A 19,351-nucleotide genomic window follows, 5' to 3' on the forward strand; every position below is an offset into this window, starting at 1 on the left:
CAAATGGTTCGGGCCCCCTGCTATGGCAGAGCCTGGTCCTCTTTTTGCGTGCCGCGCTATGTGCCATTGTAGACGCTTTCGTTTTCTGCCGCGTGCTTCTGGGAGTTGGCCCGGCCGAACATTGCTGCATACATGATTCGCAATTACCTCTCTTGTGTGTCTGCATGGCTCACCTCATTTACGTTCCCAGGTGGCCCACTTTCGCGTTCAAAATTACACAGAAAGTGTCGATAACATTCATCAATAAGACGCGGTACCATTGTTACGCAAATTGCGCTTGACGCGAGCAGAATCAAGTCATTCGTAGGTCTCGAGACGGAACCGCCTCAACCACGCTGTCGCGATTGCTCACGCTTTGCTTGTTATATGGGGCACGCGCTAAATCCGAACGTGTGGACAATATAAATCGTGAGCCGTTCTTTTTCCAAGAACGAAGCCACAGCCTGGTCGCACAACCTCTTCATTGAAGGGTTCTAATATTTTGTATGTTTGTGTGTGCTTGCGTATGCACCGCTCTTTGAACCTTGTTCCTCCAGTGAAAAGGGTGGCGTCCGCCAATGACCGCTTCACCCATTTTTTTTCCCTTTCGTGCGTACCGTCAGTCTGCGCAAGAGTGGTGTTGTGCGCAGTAAGTTGGCCTTTAGACAACAGTGTTCAGAAGAATGCAATTACCAAGACTCCAGCACCAGCAGTGCCAAAGGACATTGTTGAGATAGTGTGATCGCAGAATCTCAGACGTGTACCACGTGGATTCCTTCCTCCTCGGAAAAGCGACGCATAATGAAATCTCTACAATGCCCGATGCTAATCCTTCTTTCCGCACTTTTCTGCAAAGTCAATGCAACTTTTCTGCTCCCATTTTTCACAGATCCTGTCTCTTCACCGAATAAAGGTAAGTGAACGCTGATAAGACACACCGACTTCTTACTATTTAGGTATAAAGGGAGCAGACTTGTGTCTGTTGGGAGTGCTAACAAATGTAATAACAGTGAAACAAGCAAGAACAAGTATACACGCCTTGCTGGTCCTTTTTTTTTTCAGCGTTCTTACATTTATTATGCAATTTAGCACCAGCCATATGCCGATTTTTTTTGAAGAACAATTAGAAAACCCTCTCCAAGTACCTCAATAGTCGGCACGTATTCTTGCAGGTACCGTTTAGAAAATAGGCACATGTACCCATACCTAATGATGGTTCCTCAAAAGTTTGTTGAAGATAGTAACTTGGCTGCCTGGCTTTGTTATTTGTAGCTTAAAAAAGTAGAGCAAACATGCTTTTTTTCGTTTGAACATTGATTTTAGGAAAGCACGTGGCGCTTATCAACTGACAGTAAAATATCTTGTGCTAACAATACACTAAAATTACTAGGAAATGAAATGACGATTGCGCTTTCAATTCGTTCTTCAAGCCAATTCACATGAAAAATAGTACGTACAAAACTGTGGCTCAGAAACCAAACTCCACTTAATCCGGTGGGTACGTCACATCGATTCACCCGCTCGGCTAAAGAGGCACGCGTCGTTTTCTTAAGATTATTTTTATATCGATATCAATCATCCGAACACTCGAACAAAATTTTCGCCGTTGACGTCACCATCATGTTTAGAGTAAAGTACAAATTCACAGCCTAGTCGCACGTGGCGTATGATGTATGTACTAGTCAAAACGTTCTAGGTCTGCAGAAGGTCGTGCTTACACTTATACTAAAGGTGAGGTATTCATGTCGTAACCCAGCCTTCGGCAATTCGAGTTCAGTCCGTTCTCGATAACGCTACAAGGCTTCCTTCACTTCTTCACTTGTACCTCAATTGACACTGTCACAGTGGAACAGGGCGGAATTCACGAACGCTCGTCTTAGCAAGCCAAACCCCAATCTACATGTTCTGTTTTCCGACGGGAATAACTGGAACTGCAGGAGATGCTGCTCTGCAACGTGTGGGTCGAGGTAGCTTTCACAAATGCTTACTCGTTTCGCATCGGCGCGGCGAGTAGCCCGTCATGCGATATATGTAGTTGCAAAGAGACATTGCCCATCTTCTGTCTGTGTGCCCTCACTTCAATGCACCCAGAAAATAGCTGTCAAAAGTGTTCGATATAGTTGACAGTCGCCCATTGTCAGAGGAAAACGTTTTAGTATATACACTGGACAAAACCGTTCTCGGCACGGAAAGCTTTGAGAGCACTTTTGCTTCTCTCCCGGACAACTACTCTCAAAGACAGACTTTGAGCAGTATCGTCTAACGTATTGTTGTTTTTTCCTCTTTATTTCTTCTTGCAACTTGTTTATTGTACCTTGCTTTAATACTATTAACCTTTAATACCATTACCAATTTCCGCAGCATATAGGGTAACCAGCCGTTCTGCGAACAGACTAACCTCCCTGTCCCTTCGTTTTTCTCCTCCTAGAGTTGAGTAAAGATTGTTACAATTTATAAAGTATATGAATATTTTATTGGCTGTATTTCAATGTTAATTAAATACATGCGCATTAAAAATGTGTGACCTGGCAATTTATGCACACCTTTTTTTTACGACGCTCTTTCGAATGGATATGTCAGTACTTGACCCGAAAGGAATTTGACCTGCAGGAGTTGATGAAGGCTTTGATCCTGTGGAGAAAGAAGATACGACGGATACTCCCGGCTTGGGTCTTCGTGGTGGTGTGGAGGTAGGTCCATACTAAAGCATACTAAGCAATTTTTATTCCATGCCACCCCCCCCCCTCCCCGCCTTCTTAACGTAGAACCTCTTTATGACGAACCTGTCACCTCTTAATGTCGAACTGCCGCCAAAAACTTACCTTAAGATCATCTCCATTGATAATTTCTTCTGACTGAGCACGTCATTTTAGCATTCAGACCCGTAACTTATATAGAAATGGTTGTATTTTAAGAATAAGAGTATCACGTGTAAAGTAATTTGCGATTGAAGCTGTAAAATTGATGCATGTGTCGGCTGGCACCTTGAACAACCGTAGCTATTAAAACCTGTTACAAATGCAAAAAAGGCCCCAATGCGTAAAAAAAAAAAAACACCCTTAAGCTTCGCCTTTAGAGTTGAATGCGATAGCGAAATCCGGCCCCTAGTCCACTCTTCAACCGCTAAGTGCATACTTATTCATATGTTTTGCTACTTACACACGCAAGCACACAAACGCGCACACAGTAGATTGGACCAGCGTGCGCTATTACCATCGAATGTGCTTGTTTTCGTCGTGACACCTGTCGAACAAAATGTGTTAAAGGAGTCATGAAACACTTTTTTAAGTAACCATGGAATGAATTCCCAAGAAAAGCTTATTGCCTCACGGGTTAAACGCCACAAAAATTTTAAGAACCCGTCCTGTGCAAGTGGAGTTACAAAGGTTTGTCACTTGCTGCAATTGCATTATCTCTTATCTCGTCCCGACGATAGCGCTGGAAGCTAAGGAGGGAGGGGTGGCAGGGCAAGGAAACTACCGCACCTCGTGAGCTCAAGCACTTTTTTTTCTTCGAATGCACGGCTTTTTCGCTGTGATCGCGCACGCACGTATGGACAAGTAGTGGCCTCCTGCGGCTATCTCGGCGACTTGATTTTTCAGTCACAGACGCACAGACGATTTTTCACTCACAACAGATGGGGCCGATGCTGGTGGCGGGTTTTCTGCGACACGAGGTCTTTAACGCTATCGCGTTAATATGGCTTTCGGGCTAAACTAAGATCAACGCCAGCAAAAAGTAAAAAAAAAAATGTCCCCACCTCTCCGAAAGGAATCGTGAGGAAATGCGCATGCATTCTTTGGGCCGAGGGAAAGTACCGTTGCCGTCAGACATTCGCCTTCATCGACTTGTGCCATCGGCTTCAGAGGCACCAAGCCAACGAACGGTCGATAGTGAAGAGTGAGTGGACGGGAGAGCGGGGTGCACAGCGTTCTCGGCTCGGCGTTGGCGTTTCACAGTGGCATTTCGAGCACAAATTTCCGGAAGCTCTTGAGAGGCGCCCAGCCAGCGAACGGTGGAGAGTGAGGCGTGAGCAGACGGGAGAGGGGGCACAAAACTGCACGCACCCTCTCCTATACTCTCTCGCAGCACATGCTCCCGTTGCTAGGGGTGAGAATAAGCGCGCGCGCCCGCAGCTGTTGCTATGGCAGAGTGAGTGAGAGCAGAGAGATAACACCTGCCAGTGCACGGACGCCGTGGACAACGCCGAATGCCCGACATAGCCCGACTAAAGATGCATTCCCATTGAAAACCTCCAGTGAAGCACTTGTGCTTTACGCTAGCAATAACAAACCCGTCACGTTACGCCACCTGACCGCTGATCCGCAGGTCACAGGATAAAATAGCGGTCGGGGCGGCCATGTTTTCGATGAAGTTGAAAGTGCTTGACTCCCCTGTGCTTGAATATAAATGTACTTTAGAGGATTCCAGGTGGTAGAAATTCGCGGGGCCCCGCGATTGCACCCCGCATAATTATATCGTGGTTTTGGGACGTTAAAATCGCACAATTTTTAATATTGTCACGTTATCGTGACGTTGACGATGACCGCAGTTGGCGTGTTCAAGATGAAACATCTTGTTCTGCAGAAGGACTTGTTCGTGGGCTAGTTGGTGCTTGCTTATAATCATGATGTAGTACAAAAAGCACACAAAAAACCCCGGACACACAGAAAGCACACACCTCAAGCGCTTCCTGTCGTGTTTCCGCGACGAACGACACCGCATTGAACACGAACGGGACGACGCCCCCATGTTAATTTGTTCAATTATATATATATATATATATATATATATATATATATATATATATATATATATATATATATATATATATATATATATATATATATATATATATATATGTGTGTGTGTGTGTGTGTGTGTGTGTCGGTATTGCACGCATGCGCAAGGCACTGCCACAGCAGGGGGGGGGGGGCATGACAAGGCGGTAACGAGATAGCACAAGCACGATTATGGCACATTTTCTCTTTTAGTGATTGATATGTGGGGTTTAACGTCCCAAAATTTCCCCTTTTAAGACATATAAACTTTGAACAACTACAAACAGGAACCACCTCGCGTTACGTTTCCAAATACCGAACCGAGTTGAAACCGCCAAAACACAGTAAAAAAACACATTTTGAATGTAGTGCATTCATGTACTACATTCAGAAATGTAATGGTCTGGCTTTGTTACAGTGCTACCAAATCGTGTGAAATATTCGCCTGGACACCACGGCAATGACAGGTTACTGCGATCCTCTGGGCCCGTACACATGAGGGTTAGAGAGTTAGGCTGCTCGCTAGTTTCTAGGTTTTGCAGGCTAGGAGGAAACTCGTACGACTCGTCGTAGGTGTCTGGAACTCTGCTTGGCGTTTGCTTGACTAGAATTTTCTTGTTGCGTTCTATCTAACGTCGTTCTCTGTATCGGCGACATACGACTGCGGCAATCTAGCCCGCTGGCAGATGACGCCTTTCCGCCGGAAGTCCTTGACGCAGATGGTGTCCCCAGGCTCCAATGGGCCAAGGTGGCGGGCAGCGTGTAATTTTGCCTTTGCTTGTCCCGGAGAACCACATCCTTTTTCCGCACCTCTTTCAGATTGGGCGCCTTTGGCATCAATTCGTTTGGGTGGATGGGCAGGGTAGTTCGAAGCCACCGCCCCATGAGCAGCTCCGCTAGAGTCTTGCCTAGGGGTCCTGGGGTGTTTCTGTAGGCTAACAGAGCCAAATAGGGATCATGAGATTTTAGCAGTAGCCCTTTCACCGTTTTCACCATTCGTTGAAGCTCCCAGTTTGCTTGCGGGTACATAGGGCTACATGTCACACTTTCGAATCCATACGCCTCTGCGAAAGCCTTAAATTCCTCGCTGACAAATTGAGCACCGTTAGCTGTCACCGGCGCTTCCTGTATCAGTGCCCAGCGAAGACGTCTTCGATATGATGAACAATGCTGCCGCTGGTGAAAGATGTCAGAAAACACAACTCTGGAAGGCGATATATATAGTGAACCAAGGCAAATAGTCACGGCCATTGAGATGGAAGATATCGGCTGCGACCCTTTGCCATGGTCGACTAGGTGTCTGCGTGGGGATCATTGGTTCACTTGGCTGCTCTCGAAATTGCGAACAGACACGGCAGTTTACAACCAAGAAGCAAGCTGAGAGCTTAAGCCCGGTCACCAAACAGATTCCCGCGCTCTCGCTCTGCATCTCACGATACCCTGATGGCCCTCGTGAAGCAGATTCAACATTTTTTTTTCTGCATCGAGCGTGGCACAACGAGGCGAATGTCTTGCATTATCAGCCCTTTACAGACATGCTCAATGTTGCGCGATCTTGCCAATATGGCCTAATTACGCTTGACAGCCAAGCTGGGCCCGGCCATCCTTCACGAAGGTAACGACACAAAGCACGGCAGGTCTCGTCCTTCGCCTGCTCTTCACCCACCAGTCGAAAGCGATCCGAATCACTCAACTCTGACAACAAACCTGAGACAAACAAGTTGACCTCGTCAACCGAAAGGAGGTCCTTGATTTTTTTTCTCACGCTCGTGCTCTAGAAAGCGCGCCAGCCATTTTTTTTTCCGGAACGTATTCCCCCTCAGAGCTGAATCGCATCAGACGCATACGAAATCGTGGAATGCGCGGCGGTAGAAAATCTATCTGGGTCTTTCCTTTTAGTGTCACTAATAGGAAAGACCCAGATAGGAAAGTTTGTGATCTGTTTCTAGCGTTTGTGATCTGCTTCGCACGTAACCTTCAAGACGTTCGGCAGCCCACGTTAGAGCTAGGGTCTCCTTTTCAATTTTCGCATAGTGCATTTCGTTGGGATTAGCTATCTGAAAACAAACACAATCGGCTTTCTCTCTCTGTTTGGTTGTAGCTGAAGCAGAACTGCCCCCAACCCACATGAAGACGCGTCTGCAGAAAGAATAGTTTGATTACGTGGATCAAACTTTGCCACACACCTGTCTGAACAGATAGCACGTTTTACGCTGTCAAAAGCCATCTGATGAGGCGTAGCCCAAACCCACTTTTTGTTCCCTTGCAGCAGCTGACGTAATGGCGCGGTATTATCTGCCAAGTCTGGAGTAGACCGTGAGCAGTGGTTAGCGAGACCAAGAAATCTGCGCAAGTCGCCGACATTTTCCGGCAGCTTCAATATCTGTGATCGCCTTAACTTTAGCAGGGTCCAGCCTCATGTTTTTTTCGCTCACTAGGCATCAAAAAAAAAAAAAAGACAAAGCTCTTTTGCACTGAACTGACACTTTCCTTGATTCAAGGTTACGCCGGCTTCCGCTACGCGGTTTAAAACCTTGAACAACCGCTCATCACGCTCTTTCTGAGAAGAGCCAAATACCAGTACATCACCCATGAAGTTTACGAATCCCGGCACTCCAAGAAACAAGAGCTTAATTTGGGCGAGGTGGTTCATTGTGGTTGTGTTCTAGTAACAGCGCGACAATTTCAAGAACAGAAAAAAAAGGACAGGAAAGAGCGCTGACTGTCAACTGAATTTTATTGAAGGTGCTACGACCGCTTTTACACAAAATACAAAAAACAGTGCTCATGCGCGACGAAACATGTGTAACCATGATAATATAATCTTAACTGAGAAAAGAATACTCTCTTTCAGAAAGCATAATTGAAGGTGCACTGATGCATTTATTTTTGGCCTTCCTAAATATGCTTCTAAAATCTCTATTTAAGGTTTTGTTTTTGCTTTTTCCAAAAACCGTGCTTAATGAAACACAAGACTGCACTTGCATTCTTTATAGTGTACGGCCATGAGACTACCATAGCAATTCTTATCATTTAACGCATGCTGTCTTGCTCGATCATTGAAGCGCTGTCCCGTTTGTCCTATGTTTACTTTTCCACATGTCAATGGTATCTCATAGACGACATTAGATCAGCATTCAGTAAACCTATTCTTGTGACGGATGGCGCAAGATTGACTATTCCTGTTGCTGTTTAGTACACACACTTTTAAAATCTTGCAATGGGCGGAAAACAACAAGTTAATTTCATATCTGCTCGCTATTTTTTTTAAATTATGAGACACCTTGTGTACGTATGGTATAACATGCAAATGTCTTTGGTCATTCTGTTTTTCTCTTGGCCCTGTTTTGTTTATCTTAACTTTCTGCAGGAGGGTTTCGCAAACGGGTGCGCATATGCTGTTAGGATACCCAGCATTTTTTAGTCTTTTCATCTGACTATTAAGGCTTTAAAACCTAACAAAACAGTATTCTCCTTTCATGGTGCACAAACCGCGGAATATAGAAGGAAAGCGCGCTTACACGGCGTGATTAACATCATCAGGTCGTGTTTCCGCGATGAACGACACCGCACCGCATTGAACACGAACGATGTATATATATATATATATATATATATATATATATATATATATATATATATATATATATATATATATATATATATATATATATATATATATATATATATATATATATATATATATATATATATATATATATATATATGAGGTGGGGGTTGCGCGCAAACGCAAGGCACTGCCCAAGCAGGGGTGGCATGACAAGACGGTAACGAGATAGCGCAAGCCCGATTATGTTACACTGGTAACAGCTTTAATGGAAAATTGACGACACACAGAATGTGCATGCTGCTCCGAAAGTGAGCGTGGGACGTGGTAAATTCATGTGATTAGGTTCGTCTTGCCAAAAAGAAGTGGTGAACTGTTTAGAGTACTCGGTACTCTACTATGGGAGCGCAGAAAGCCATCCCTTGGGCCTCACACCTGATGCAATGGCTTGAAGCAAAATTGGTTGATGACCCTTTCCATGTGGTCAGTTGGGATGACGTTTGTCGTTTCCTTGAATAAACTAGTACAATGGGTCCAGGTTTTCCTTTTGACGTAGTAGGTGGCCTTTTGAATTACAGTTGCCATGAAGCATGACTATTTTTAATTGAAGAACATTTGAAGAGTGCTTTAGCTTATTTGACAACCAGTTTTTTTTACCGAAAAAGGCCATATGTATATTTTTATTTTTTAGGTTCGTGCATGGCACCATTACTATGCAAGGTATTCCTTTCGGAATTAGACAAACCACTTTAGCACAATATTGATGGTTCGCAGGTTTTTAGTTTCCAGTGAGGCACACGATTTGGGGCCCCAAGCAACATGCTCCTGAGTACCCCTTTTGTACCCCTTCCTTCAAACTGAAGTTTTGTTCTTCTTCTTCTACATACGTAAATAATGTCTTAGTTGTCATGATTTGAGGTTGTACGTTGAACATTTCGAATTTTCGTAATTCTTTAGGTGTGTTTCAGCTTTATGGCAAAAGCCTATCTTTCACATTCGAGCCCCTCCGTGAAAATGTCCTAAATTTTCTTGACCCAACGCGCCCAATGTTCATTCTGCACCTAGTAAGCTTACCCAATTGTGTCCCCGCATTGCATCCAAAGGTTGCCAAGTGAAACACGAAGCACATGTGCGTTGCGCCACCAGAGTGGTGTGTGAAATCCCACTGTCTTGCGGCAAGTGCAACGTAGGGCAAAATGGTGCCTGCGTCAATGAGAGTATGAGGGAGCACAGAAATAGTTTAAACAAGGCATATAGTTTCATACAATTGTGTGAAACTCTGTGGCTATACGTAACTCACAAAATGAACGTTTTTGCTTCAAGTGGACTGTGGGTCTACCCCTCACTTCCGTTCACTCCAGCAGGGATACGTGCTCTGCTGCGCCTCAATGGACCACTATTAAACCACGCCCTCCACGGTGGATCAGTCACTAAGGTGCTCGGATGCTGACCCAAAGTCACGGGTTCGATTCCTGCCACGGCCGTCGCATTTAGCTGGACGCGAAGTAGTAGAAGTCAACTGTGGGATGTCACTGCGAGGTATCGTGAGGTATTGTGGAGTGTTCTAACTGTCCATAGACGTCCCCAGTTATTCTTATGAAGAAGAAAGATGACGCTATTCGGTTCTGCGTCTAGTACGGACGTTTATATCATCCGGAAATAAGTTTACCCGTTAACGTGAGTCAATGACGCCATCCGACTGTTTGCAGGGACCAGAATACTTTGCTGGAGTTACGTTCTGGTTGCTGGCAAGTTTCTATGGAGGCATCTGACTGATCTAAAACAGCATTTGTCATACCTGAAGGATTAAATGAATTTACCGTCATGCCTTTAGGCCTATTCAATGCTCCAGCCACTTTTGAGAAGATGATGGACTATATTTTACGAGGCCCCAAGTGGAACACATGCTTATGCTACCTAGCGGACAAAGTCGTCTTTTCCGCCAATTTTAACAGCCATTTAAGTAGTCTCCAGTGCGTTCGTTCGTGCCTCACTGACGCAGCCACAACTCCACCTGAAAAAGTGTGACTTCGGTGCCCGACAGCTCACCGTTTTTGGGCACGTCGTATCGTGTCGTGGCATCCCTCCAGAACCAACTACACCTCACGCAGTTGCCAATTTTCCAGCCCCCGAAAACATAAAGGAGCTTCAAACTTTTGCTGGCTTGCCATATTTCAGACGCTTGATTCGAGATTTCGTCTTCATATGGCGCTCCTGACGGACCCTCTTAGCGGTGACAAGGACCTTTCTGCTTGGTCGCGAGCCTTCGACGACGCCTTCTCCAACTTACGCCACCAATATTTTTATTCACTTACTGTTTATTATTATTTATAACAGTAGAATCACATTGCCCCGGACGACGCTAACTTAGTATTCAATACACATAAAGCTGGCAGAAAAACTTGCACCCTTGAAAGTGTTGACTGAATGCGCAGCCAGACTACACAGCAGTGCGAAATAACAGTAGATGGAATGTAAGATATTAGGTAGAGAAATATTTGCATAAGAAATTTGCTGGGGTGCAAGTTAAGTGAAGATAAAATAAAATGAGCCACTGAAGGTTTGGGAAATAACAGATGAACTCGGCGAGATATAAAATGCACCAGGAGAACATGCATGCCAAAGTATTATGAAATACGCAGATGGAAAAAGCTGACGGCAAAGCAGTGGCGTAGCCAGGGTTGACACACCTCGATATGCAGGGCGAAAAATTACCATATAAACGAGGTGCTCCCACTAACACCAATATGTCGGACGTACTCCTGTTGAACTGAAAAAAAATTCTGCCTGCGCTCCTGGGGCAAGGTTTAGGACATTCATGCACTGTATCTTCTTTTTTCATCGTATTTTAGTGCACTCTCCAGCCAATTCAGAATAAGAGACAAGCTTCAACAGATGATTTTATACTCTCGGATTCTTAAATGGCCCTACTACATTGATTTTCTTCGTTACTACCCAAAAAGTTTCCCTAAAAATTTCTGCAATGCAAAATTGCCAACCATTCACTGAGATATTTTTGAATACATAGTCAGTCTTACATTATGCACAGCTGAGTGCAGTATCTAATCATCATTCTGCTTAATGCAGGGAAGTCGCTTCCTGTGGTAGAAAAGTTTTCTTTCCGAGGAAGAAAAAAATAGACTTTTGCAGGCACGAGCAAGTACCCACATGTGCGGCTCGAGTACAATTATCGAGTGGATGTACAATGGACATTTAATTACTTTTTTTGTGATAAATAGTTGGCGTTTCTGAGCTTTGTCTTCTGTTGATAGTAAGGCAGCAGTAAGTTAAAGCGGAAATTGGCAGATCCCACGTACAGCGGTGATCGATGATATGCGAAGCAGGGATAAGGAAGGTTGGTATGTCATTTAAAAATGAGCACAACGTTACGAGGTGTACGGACGTAGTACACAGTAAACACAAGTAGAAATCTCATGCGCACTCACGTATAAGATGCAAGTATGTTGCTTATAGTCGCGTAACGACGGCACCACCGATGTTGGTAATACCAGCAGCAGCAGTGGTAGGCATGTAAATTATGCCGTACGTAACTTCCGTGTCACGATTATCGTGTTTGCGCCTGGCATTTGTGTTCGTCGTCCATTCGCGTGTCGTAATACCAAATTTGGTATAGGTGAAGCTAACGAAACGGCCGCGAGCACGCTATTACTGGAGAATGTAGTCTTGTTTTACGTGACACGCATGTCATGATTATCATGTTTGGGCATGTCATTTACCTTCGTCGTCCGTTCGCGTCACGCAATGCAAAACTTTGCATATGTGAGGCAAGCGTTTGTTGTAGGACGATGTCACAAAACGAGCGCTAAAAACGGGCGCGCCGCCAAATTCTTGCGATAACGGGCGGGAGAAACGCCGCGAGGTCAAAAGAAAAAAAAAAGAAAGCAAACATCCAAGGCTCCCCGGGCGCGCGCTCTCCCCGCAGAAGCGTGGCTTCATCGACGAACCTCCTCACCCCACATCGGCGGCCGAGATAGCCCGCGATGTTTCTAAAACGAAGGAGGCGTGGCCACGCCGAGTTGACTCATCCGACGCGGAGGGCAGTCGAATTGTCTCGCGCCTCTCCCCAGCCTTCGCTGCGCATCGCGCCGACGAAATGAGGAGAACTTTCTGGAAGGTGGCACGGAAGGTATTTAATCGAGCCGCCGAGACGAGAAAGCAGGAGGAGACGGAAGTGAGCGCCAGAGCGCGTAGGGATTCCGCCGTGTAGTCGGTGAAGTCTGGTCCGTAGGGACGAGGCCGGAGGTGAAGAGGATTTCCACCTGAGGGGTGACGACTCGAGCTACCGGCAAGAGTGTGTGTTTACCGCTATCGAGCGAAGACGCGGGGCAACAGCTGCGTGTGTGAAGCCGACGTGTTCCGGCGAAGAAGTTGAAGTTGGAAGAGTGGCCAATTGAAGACGGGAAGTTTCCTGGAAGAGAAACTTCGAGGGCTGCGGAACGACAACAACGCTGGACTTTGAGTGAGTGATTCTCGGAAGAGTATCATCTCGACTTTGGTTCCAAGAACTTTGGACTGAATAGGTTTTCTATCTCTTTAGTCTTTAAGTGTCTTGGTCGTTCAATGCATGCGACTGCATTGTAGTGCGTATTGTTGTCCGCGTCCGTTGTTTCAAGTGTGGCTGATTGTATTGTTGTGATGCGGGTTCTTGTTGCTGATTTGTTTTTCTCCCGGGCTGAGCCTCAGAGAGTTTTGTTAATAAGGACAAAGCCGTTCGGTTTCCAAGAAACACACAAAAAGTTTAATTGAAAAGTAAAAAAGGCAAAGATTCCTCACAAAACAAAACACTTAATAAACAGTTGACTGGACATGACGAAACACATCTGTAAACACCCAACAAGAACGTTCAAAGTCAGTAACTAAACCTAACGTTCGAAAGAGGCTGAGTGATGGGAGTAGCGCAAGAGTATCGGTGCAGTCTCACCCACAAGTTGGTTTTCGGCGGTGATGAGAAACCGGAACGCCGTGACTCCTGCGTCAGTGCGTGGGCTGGACGAGGACGAGGGAACGCTGGCTGCTGGCGACACGTCGAAAAGCCCTACCAAATCGTGATGGTTTCGGCTTGAGGAGCGTGGACACGTCGGAGACGGGAGAACGCAGGCTGGTGGCGACGCGTCCGGGAACTAGGGTCGACCTAGTCAAGCAGCTGGGCGCACAGCTCGGGCCCGGAGCCCGACGGCTGTAGCTCGCCTGCCGGAACCAAAGTCCGCAGGCCCTGGAAAGGAGTTCAGGACCGGATGGCCACGGTCCTTTGGAGCGGGAACCCGACAGCAGGAGGCCCCGGCCGGTGGAAGTCCTGTAGGCTCGGGTCCGGAACCCAACGGCCCATCTTCAGCGCCCGGTCCGGTGACGACCTTCCGCTTGCACTGCCTGCCTCGAATTCCCCTTGTTCTGGTCCCCCCAGGCTCCTGCTTCAGCTCTGGCCCACTTGTCTCGTTCTCATTGGAGATACTGCTGTTTCGTGGTGTCAAGCCATTGGGCCTTGAAATCTCCGTGTTCGCTGCCCATTGGATGTTTTACCTTTTGTTTACTTCACGTCCTGCCACGCATCCTCGTGCTTGACGCTCTTTAACGTCGTCATTCTTGTTTAAGCAGCACCGCACGTGCACTCTGGTATTTCTCCTTTTGTTTTTTTTTTCCGTGACGCGCACTTTTCGAAGGCGCGCACTTTGAACGCGCACCACACATCACATACGCCCCCCTTTTATTCAAGTTTTTTTTTTTTTTTTAGAAAAAAAAAACTGCCGATGAGTGCGCGTTCTGCACTACGTCACAATTAAACCACATATTTGCACCACGCAGTTCAACACATCACCGGGCTACAGTTCGCTACATCGTCCAAATGTCCACACTTAAACTTTAGACTCACCCAATTGCATTTAAAAGTTCTGAAACCCGGAATAAACCTTTTTACTACAAAATCGACTATGGACAAAGCTACTTGTGTCCGCATCTAAAAGTCGAAGTCCAGAAAGAGCTACCGGTTTTCTAACCCTACACTCAGGTTATCGCGTCCCAAACCAGACGCACTGCCCTTCTCGCACGTTTCGAAAGTAACTGTGGCAAACATGCTTTTATGCACTTTCGCTGAAACGCGTGTCTGCGCCCCCGCCGGCCACATGAACGCTTACCGGTCACAGAGGAACAGGGCGCGGTCTCGAGCCGTCGGCGTCGACACGAAACGCACTGAGACACGAATGTCCAAATGCCACAATCTCTCACACAAATGCTTTCTTTTAGTTCACCATCTAATGAACACAAGCTCGGGGTGCCCTCAGCAAGCCCAAACGCTCCGACAAGCGTGTGAGGTTCCTGGATTCTTGAGAAGGGATGCCGTTGTGCTCGGTCATTATACAGCTCATCTTGAGTGGACTTAATTATAGGTTCAAAACCAATCACGTTCTCAGGTTCAAGACCCTGTCTGGCATTCTCCATACCTACTATCGAGCCCACCTCCGATTCGATACTGTTTATTTTGAAGAGTGCTTCAGCACTCCCATCGTGTTTTCTCGGACAAATAGCAGTTACGCTATCCTGTGAACTAGAATCCCCTCTCTCTCTGAGTGAGATATACGTATGGTCTAGGACCATTGACGTGGTGCCTGCTGCTACCTCTGTCGGTACAAAACAATCAGTGGCCACTATATCAGAGCCTTCATGGCATTCGCTGCCATCTTCCCAATGACGTTCTAGCGCTCCTTCCATGGAGCTATTGAGAGGTAGCCCTACCCCTTCCCGAAATGTGCTCGGCCTTTGAGACGTTCTGATACACACCTCATTCTGAATGGAACTTCTTTGTTCCCTGCTATCGAAGCTTTGCTCCACAACATTTTCCACAGCTTCTAGGTCGCCCATATCCAGGCGCTCTTCTTCATAGGTGCTTGGCCTCTCAGAGGTCCCCAAGCAGCTAACGGAAGTAATATGTTCCCAGCCAGAGAAGCTTTCCGTCGCTTCAACAAACTCCTCATGACTCCTGCCTTCTTGGCTGTCCACCTCTCTGCCTTCCTCTATCTGAGCTTCTCGCTCCGAAGTAAGGCTGTCGCGAGGTTCGAGGCCAACCTTGCAGGAATCGACTTCCCTCCAGCAAACGCTGCTATCGGAGCAAACATTCACCGCTTGCTCGACCTTCTGCATCGCCAGCTGCCCCCTTTTCGCCATCGCAAGCTCGAGTCGCCGCTCGAAGTCCACCCTCTCTAATTGGAGCTGCTGCTTCAGTATGCGTGTCTGACGCTCTAGCAACACTTTATTTTCACGCGTTACGCGCTCTAGCTCCTCCTTCTTAGCTCTAAGCACCAATTCAAGCTTTTCCTTCGCCGCCTTTCGTTCTGCAGCCCGTTGCTCACGCTCCCTCTCCATCCGCTCCTCGTACCATACTCTAAACTCCGCTCCCGTCAGTCCCATTTTATCCGCCAACTCAATTAACTCCCACGTGTTCGTCATCGTGTTAACCGCGTCAAAAAAATCTACTGGAAAAACAAACGACTTTGTCCTGTCGCGGACGCCAATTTGTGATGCGGGTTCTTGTTGCTGATTTGTTTTTCTCCCGGGCTGAGCCTCAGAGAGTTTTGTTAATAAGGACAAAGCCGTTCGGTTTCCAAGAAACACACAAAAAGTTTAATTGAAAAGTAAAAAAGGCAAAGATTCCTCACAAAACAAAACACTTAATAAACAGTTGACTGGACATGACGAAACACATCTGTAAACACCCAACAAGAACGTTCAAAGTCAGTAACTAAACCTAACGTTCGAAAGAGGCTGAGTGATGGGAGTAGCGCAAGAGTATCGGTGCAGTCTCACCCACAAGTTGGTTTTCGGCGGTGATGAGAAACCGGAACGCCGTGACTCCTGCGTCAGTGCGTGGGCTGGACGAGGACGAGGGAACGCTGGCTGCTGGCGACACGTCGAAAAGCCCTACCAAATCGTGATGGTTTCGGCTTGAGGAGCGTGGACACGTCGGAGACGGGAGAACGCAGGCTGGTGGCGACGCGTCCGGGAACTAGGGTCGACCTAGTCAAGCAGCTGGGCGCACAGCTCGGGCCCGGAGCCCGACGGCTGTAGCTCGCCTGCCGGAACCAAAGTCCGCAGGCCCTGGAAAGGAGTTCAGGACCGGATGGCCACGGTCCTTTGGAGCGGGAACCCGACAGCAGGAGGCCCCGGCCGGTGGAAGTCCTGTAGGCTCGGGTCCGGAACCCAACGGCCCATCTTCAGCGCCCGGTCCGGTGACGACCTTCCGCTTGCACTGCCTGCCTCGAATTCCCCTTGCTCTGGTCCCCCCAGGCTCCTGCTTCAGCTCTGGCCCACTTGTCTCGTTCTCATTGGAGATACTGCTGTTTCGTGGTGTCAAGCCATTGGGCCTTGAAATCTCCGTGTTCGCTGCCCATTGGATGTTTTACCTTTTGTTTACTTCACGTCCTGCCACGCATCCTCGTGCTTGACGCTCTTTAACGTCGTCATTCTTGTTTAAGCAGCACCGCACGTGCACTCTGGTATTTCTCCTTTTGTTTTTTTTTTTTTCCGTGACGCGCACTTTTCGAAGGCGCGCACTTTGAACGCGCACCACACATCACAATTGTGTAGTACGTTGATTGATTGGGTTGATTGGTGACATATTGTATGCAACTATTGTGGAGTGTGCATTTTTGTGTATTGCTTTCGATCTGCCATTATTGAGAATATAATTTGTTTGTTTATCAACTCTCGGCTCTGACTCGTTCTTTGGGCCACAGCCGGCGTCCGCTGGCGCGCCAAAAAGGACCACTTCTAAATTGTCCACGCTTTCGTGGTGCGGTTCGGGGGGCCGATACTTCGGCCCTTGGAATTGGCCCGGCGATCGCCTCCCTAATTAACGGGACCGGTGTGACAGACGAAAATACAGCCTACTTGCTTGATAATTTTCTAAAGGGACGTTATAAGAAGCTGATAAAAACGACAATACCGTTTCCAAAATTTCGTGTGCGTTGTTCGTAACCTTATGTCCCATACAATGTCAAAGCCACAAGCATTAACAGTTGATAGGCGTTAATGGGTTGAAGTTCTTCCTTTGTTTCGGAGAGCTTGGACTGGCGAAGTCCGCTACAACAATGACGTGCACGTTGTGTTTTCGCAGATCTTGCGAACGCAGCAAACTCTCATCCATAAGATCGAGGTCGAAATCACTACTGGCCGAGAGCTCCAGCGAAACCTGACCAGTATGCGAGAGCTTCTGGTCGTCGAGTTGGATAGGACCACCAGCAGTACGGAACGAGTTGAGATCCAGCAAAGGATTAGCAGAATCGATATCCTCCTGACTCAAGTGCGAACAAGGTAGGTCCTTTCAAACAACAGTCGAAATTGTGTATTTACAGAAAAAAAATACAGGGTTTCTCTGTGGAATTCAAAGACTAAAGGCTAAAAGCCTGATGAGGTCTCACCCCCTACTAACCAAAACACTCTGCATCAATGACATACACATTTACACATCAGTAACACACAGCTATATACATCTGTTACATATTTCATACGTATTTACACATTTCATTGGTAGAAGATACTGGCATGCCGCAATACATTTATTTTATATTTTCTAAATAATTAAACATTCAGAACATGCATTTTCCGCATATACAAACAAAAGCAAACGTTTTAAAACACGCTTTGTTCCACATATTATACATTCAGAATACACTCAGTACTGGGAGGAAAAAAAAACAGTATTGGAACCAATTCCATCTTAGAATCACGGTGAACAATCAGAGCAAGAAACAAAAACGCCTGCATATTCCTTGCAGCTACAATGAAATATTTTTAGAGCCAATGAATTTATGCCGCGCTTCCAGCACTGATGCCAAGGCGTGTCTAGAAGGGACGCTAGTCTCGGGGAGCGGGGCACAAGGAGGCGCTTGCTTACATATGTGTCCCGCAGTCGTACTTGTCTGTCACCTGTTCCAGCGTTACCGTCCGTAATGTAGAGTATGAGCGTTCAAAAATGATTGCGAGTATGATCCTAACAATATACATATATGAACAGGCGCGTCCACTATTAAACGAAACACATGAGTGCACAGCATGTTTAGATTTCGCTATCTTACGGAAGCATATAGCGGCTTAGATAAGCATAAGACTACTGGTGGTTGAAAATTCTGACTCCTCTTGACACACTGGTGATGTGCATGCCGATTGTTTTCAGCGAAAGCCAGTCATATTGCTGGCGTGCATTTGAGTGTTTCCTCCAACAGTGGACGGTACTTTACATACTCGCTAAATCCTAGTCAATGGTGACAGTAACAAGAACTTGAACTGCTAATAGTACTGATATTCTTACAACTACTGCAGCTATTCTCACAATGCTATTACTGCATCTATTATAGCTACTAGTACTACTACTAATACTAATACAACAACAACAACAACTACTGCTACTACCACAACCACCACCACTACGACCACTACTTCCACCACCACTACTACAACTACTACCACTACGACTACTGCTACTCCAACCACCACCACCACCACTACTAGCACTATACAAAAAATAACGACGACCACAAGAACAACGATCGAATTTTCCCGAACTCTTTTTTAAGGACGGACGAGACAGAGCTCCGGTTTCGAGAGTTCCTGCAGCGTGTTTCGACGGGCCAGATCCGAACCGAGACGGAGAGCCAGACCCTGCTGCAGGCCATCTGGTCCGGCTACCACAAGTCTCTGCGCAACCTGGTCCGCCATTGCGCCGGCTACCTCACGAGCATCGTTCGCGGCGTCACCGGCGCCCTGGCCAACTATGGCATGGGCATCCTCGACTTCTATCGCCTCAAATTCCAGCCGCTTGAGCTCGCCATCGATGCACTCACCGGTAAAGGCTCCTTCGCAAAGCCCATCAAGGGTATTATTGGCCGTCGATGATTGACAAATAAAGGTGGGACGTGATGGACGCTCAACAATGGCACAAGTTCATTATCTATCGCCAAATTTTCGCACAGAACATTGTTACGCTTACTTTGTGGTTAAGATCGGTGCTCAACTG

General features: G+C 46.7%; 1 protein-coding gene across 1 annotated transcript; it reads left to right on the plus strand.

Moving 5' to 3' along the window:
* Positions 1–639: 639 nt before the first annotated feature.
* On the plus strand, positions 640–19,270 carry LOC142771369 (uncharacterized). The gene is made up of 4 exons (XM_075872845.1): positions 640–892; positions 2,590–2,669; positions 17,453–17,649; positions 18,912–19,270. The coding sequence occupies exons 1-4, from the start codon at positions 781–783 to the stop codon at positions 19,228–19,230; spliced, it is 708 nt and encodes a 235-aa protein (XP_075728960.1). The 5' UTR covers positions 640–780; the 3' UTR covers positions 19,231–19,270.
* The last annotated feature ends 81 nt before the right edge of the window (positions 19,271–19,351 follow it).

Source organism: Rhipicephalus microplus, chromosome 9, assembly GCF_043290135.1.
Source record: "Rhipicephalus microplus isolate Deutch F79 chromosome 9, USDA_Rmic, whole genome shotgun sequence".
NCBI lineage: Eukaryota > Metazoa > Arthropoda > Arachnida > Ixodida > Ixodidae > Rhipicephalus > Rhipicephalus microplus.

Bases quoted from the DNA above. Each gene is read 5' to 3' on its own strand.
- LOC142771369 (XM_075872845.1), top strand. From the start codon at position 781: ATGAAATCTCTACAATGCCCGATGCTAATCCTTCTTTCCGCACTTTTC. The intron at 2,670-17,452 runs GTAGGTCCATAC...GTGTTTTCGCAG, and splicing joins GTCTTCGTGGTGGTGTGGAG to ATCTTGCGAACGCAGCAAAC. The intron at 17,650-18,911 runs GTAGGTCCTTTC...CTCTTTTTTAAG, and splicing joins CTGACTCAAGTGCGAACAAG to GACGGACGAGACAGAGCTCC.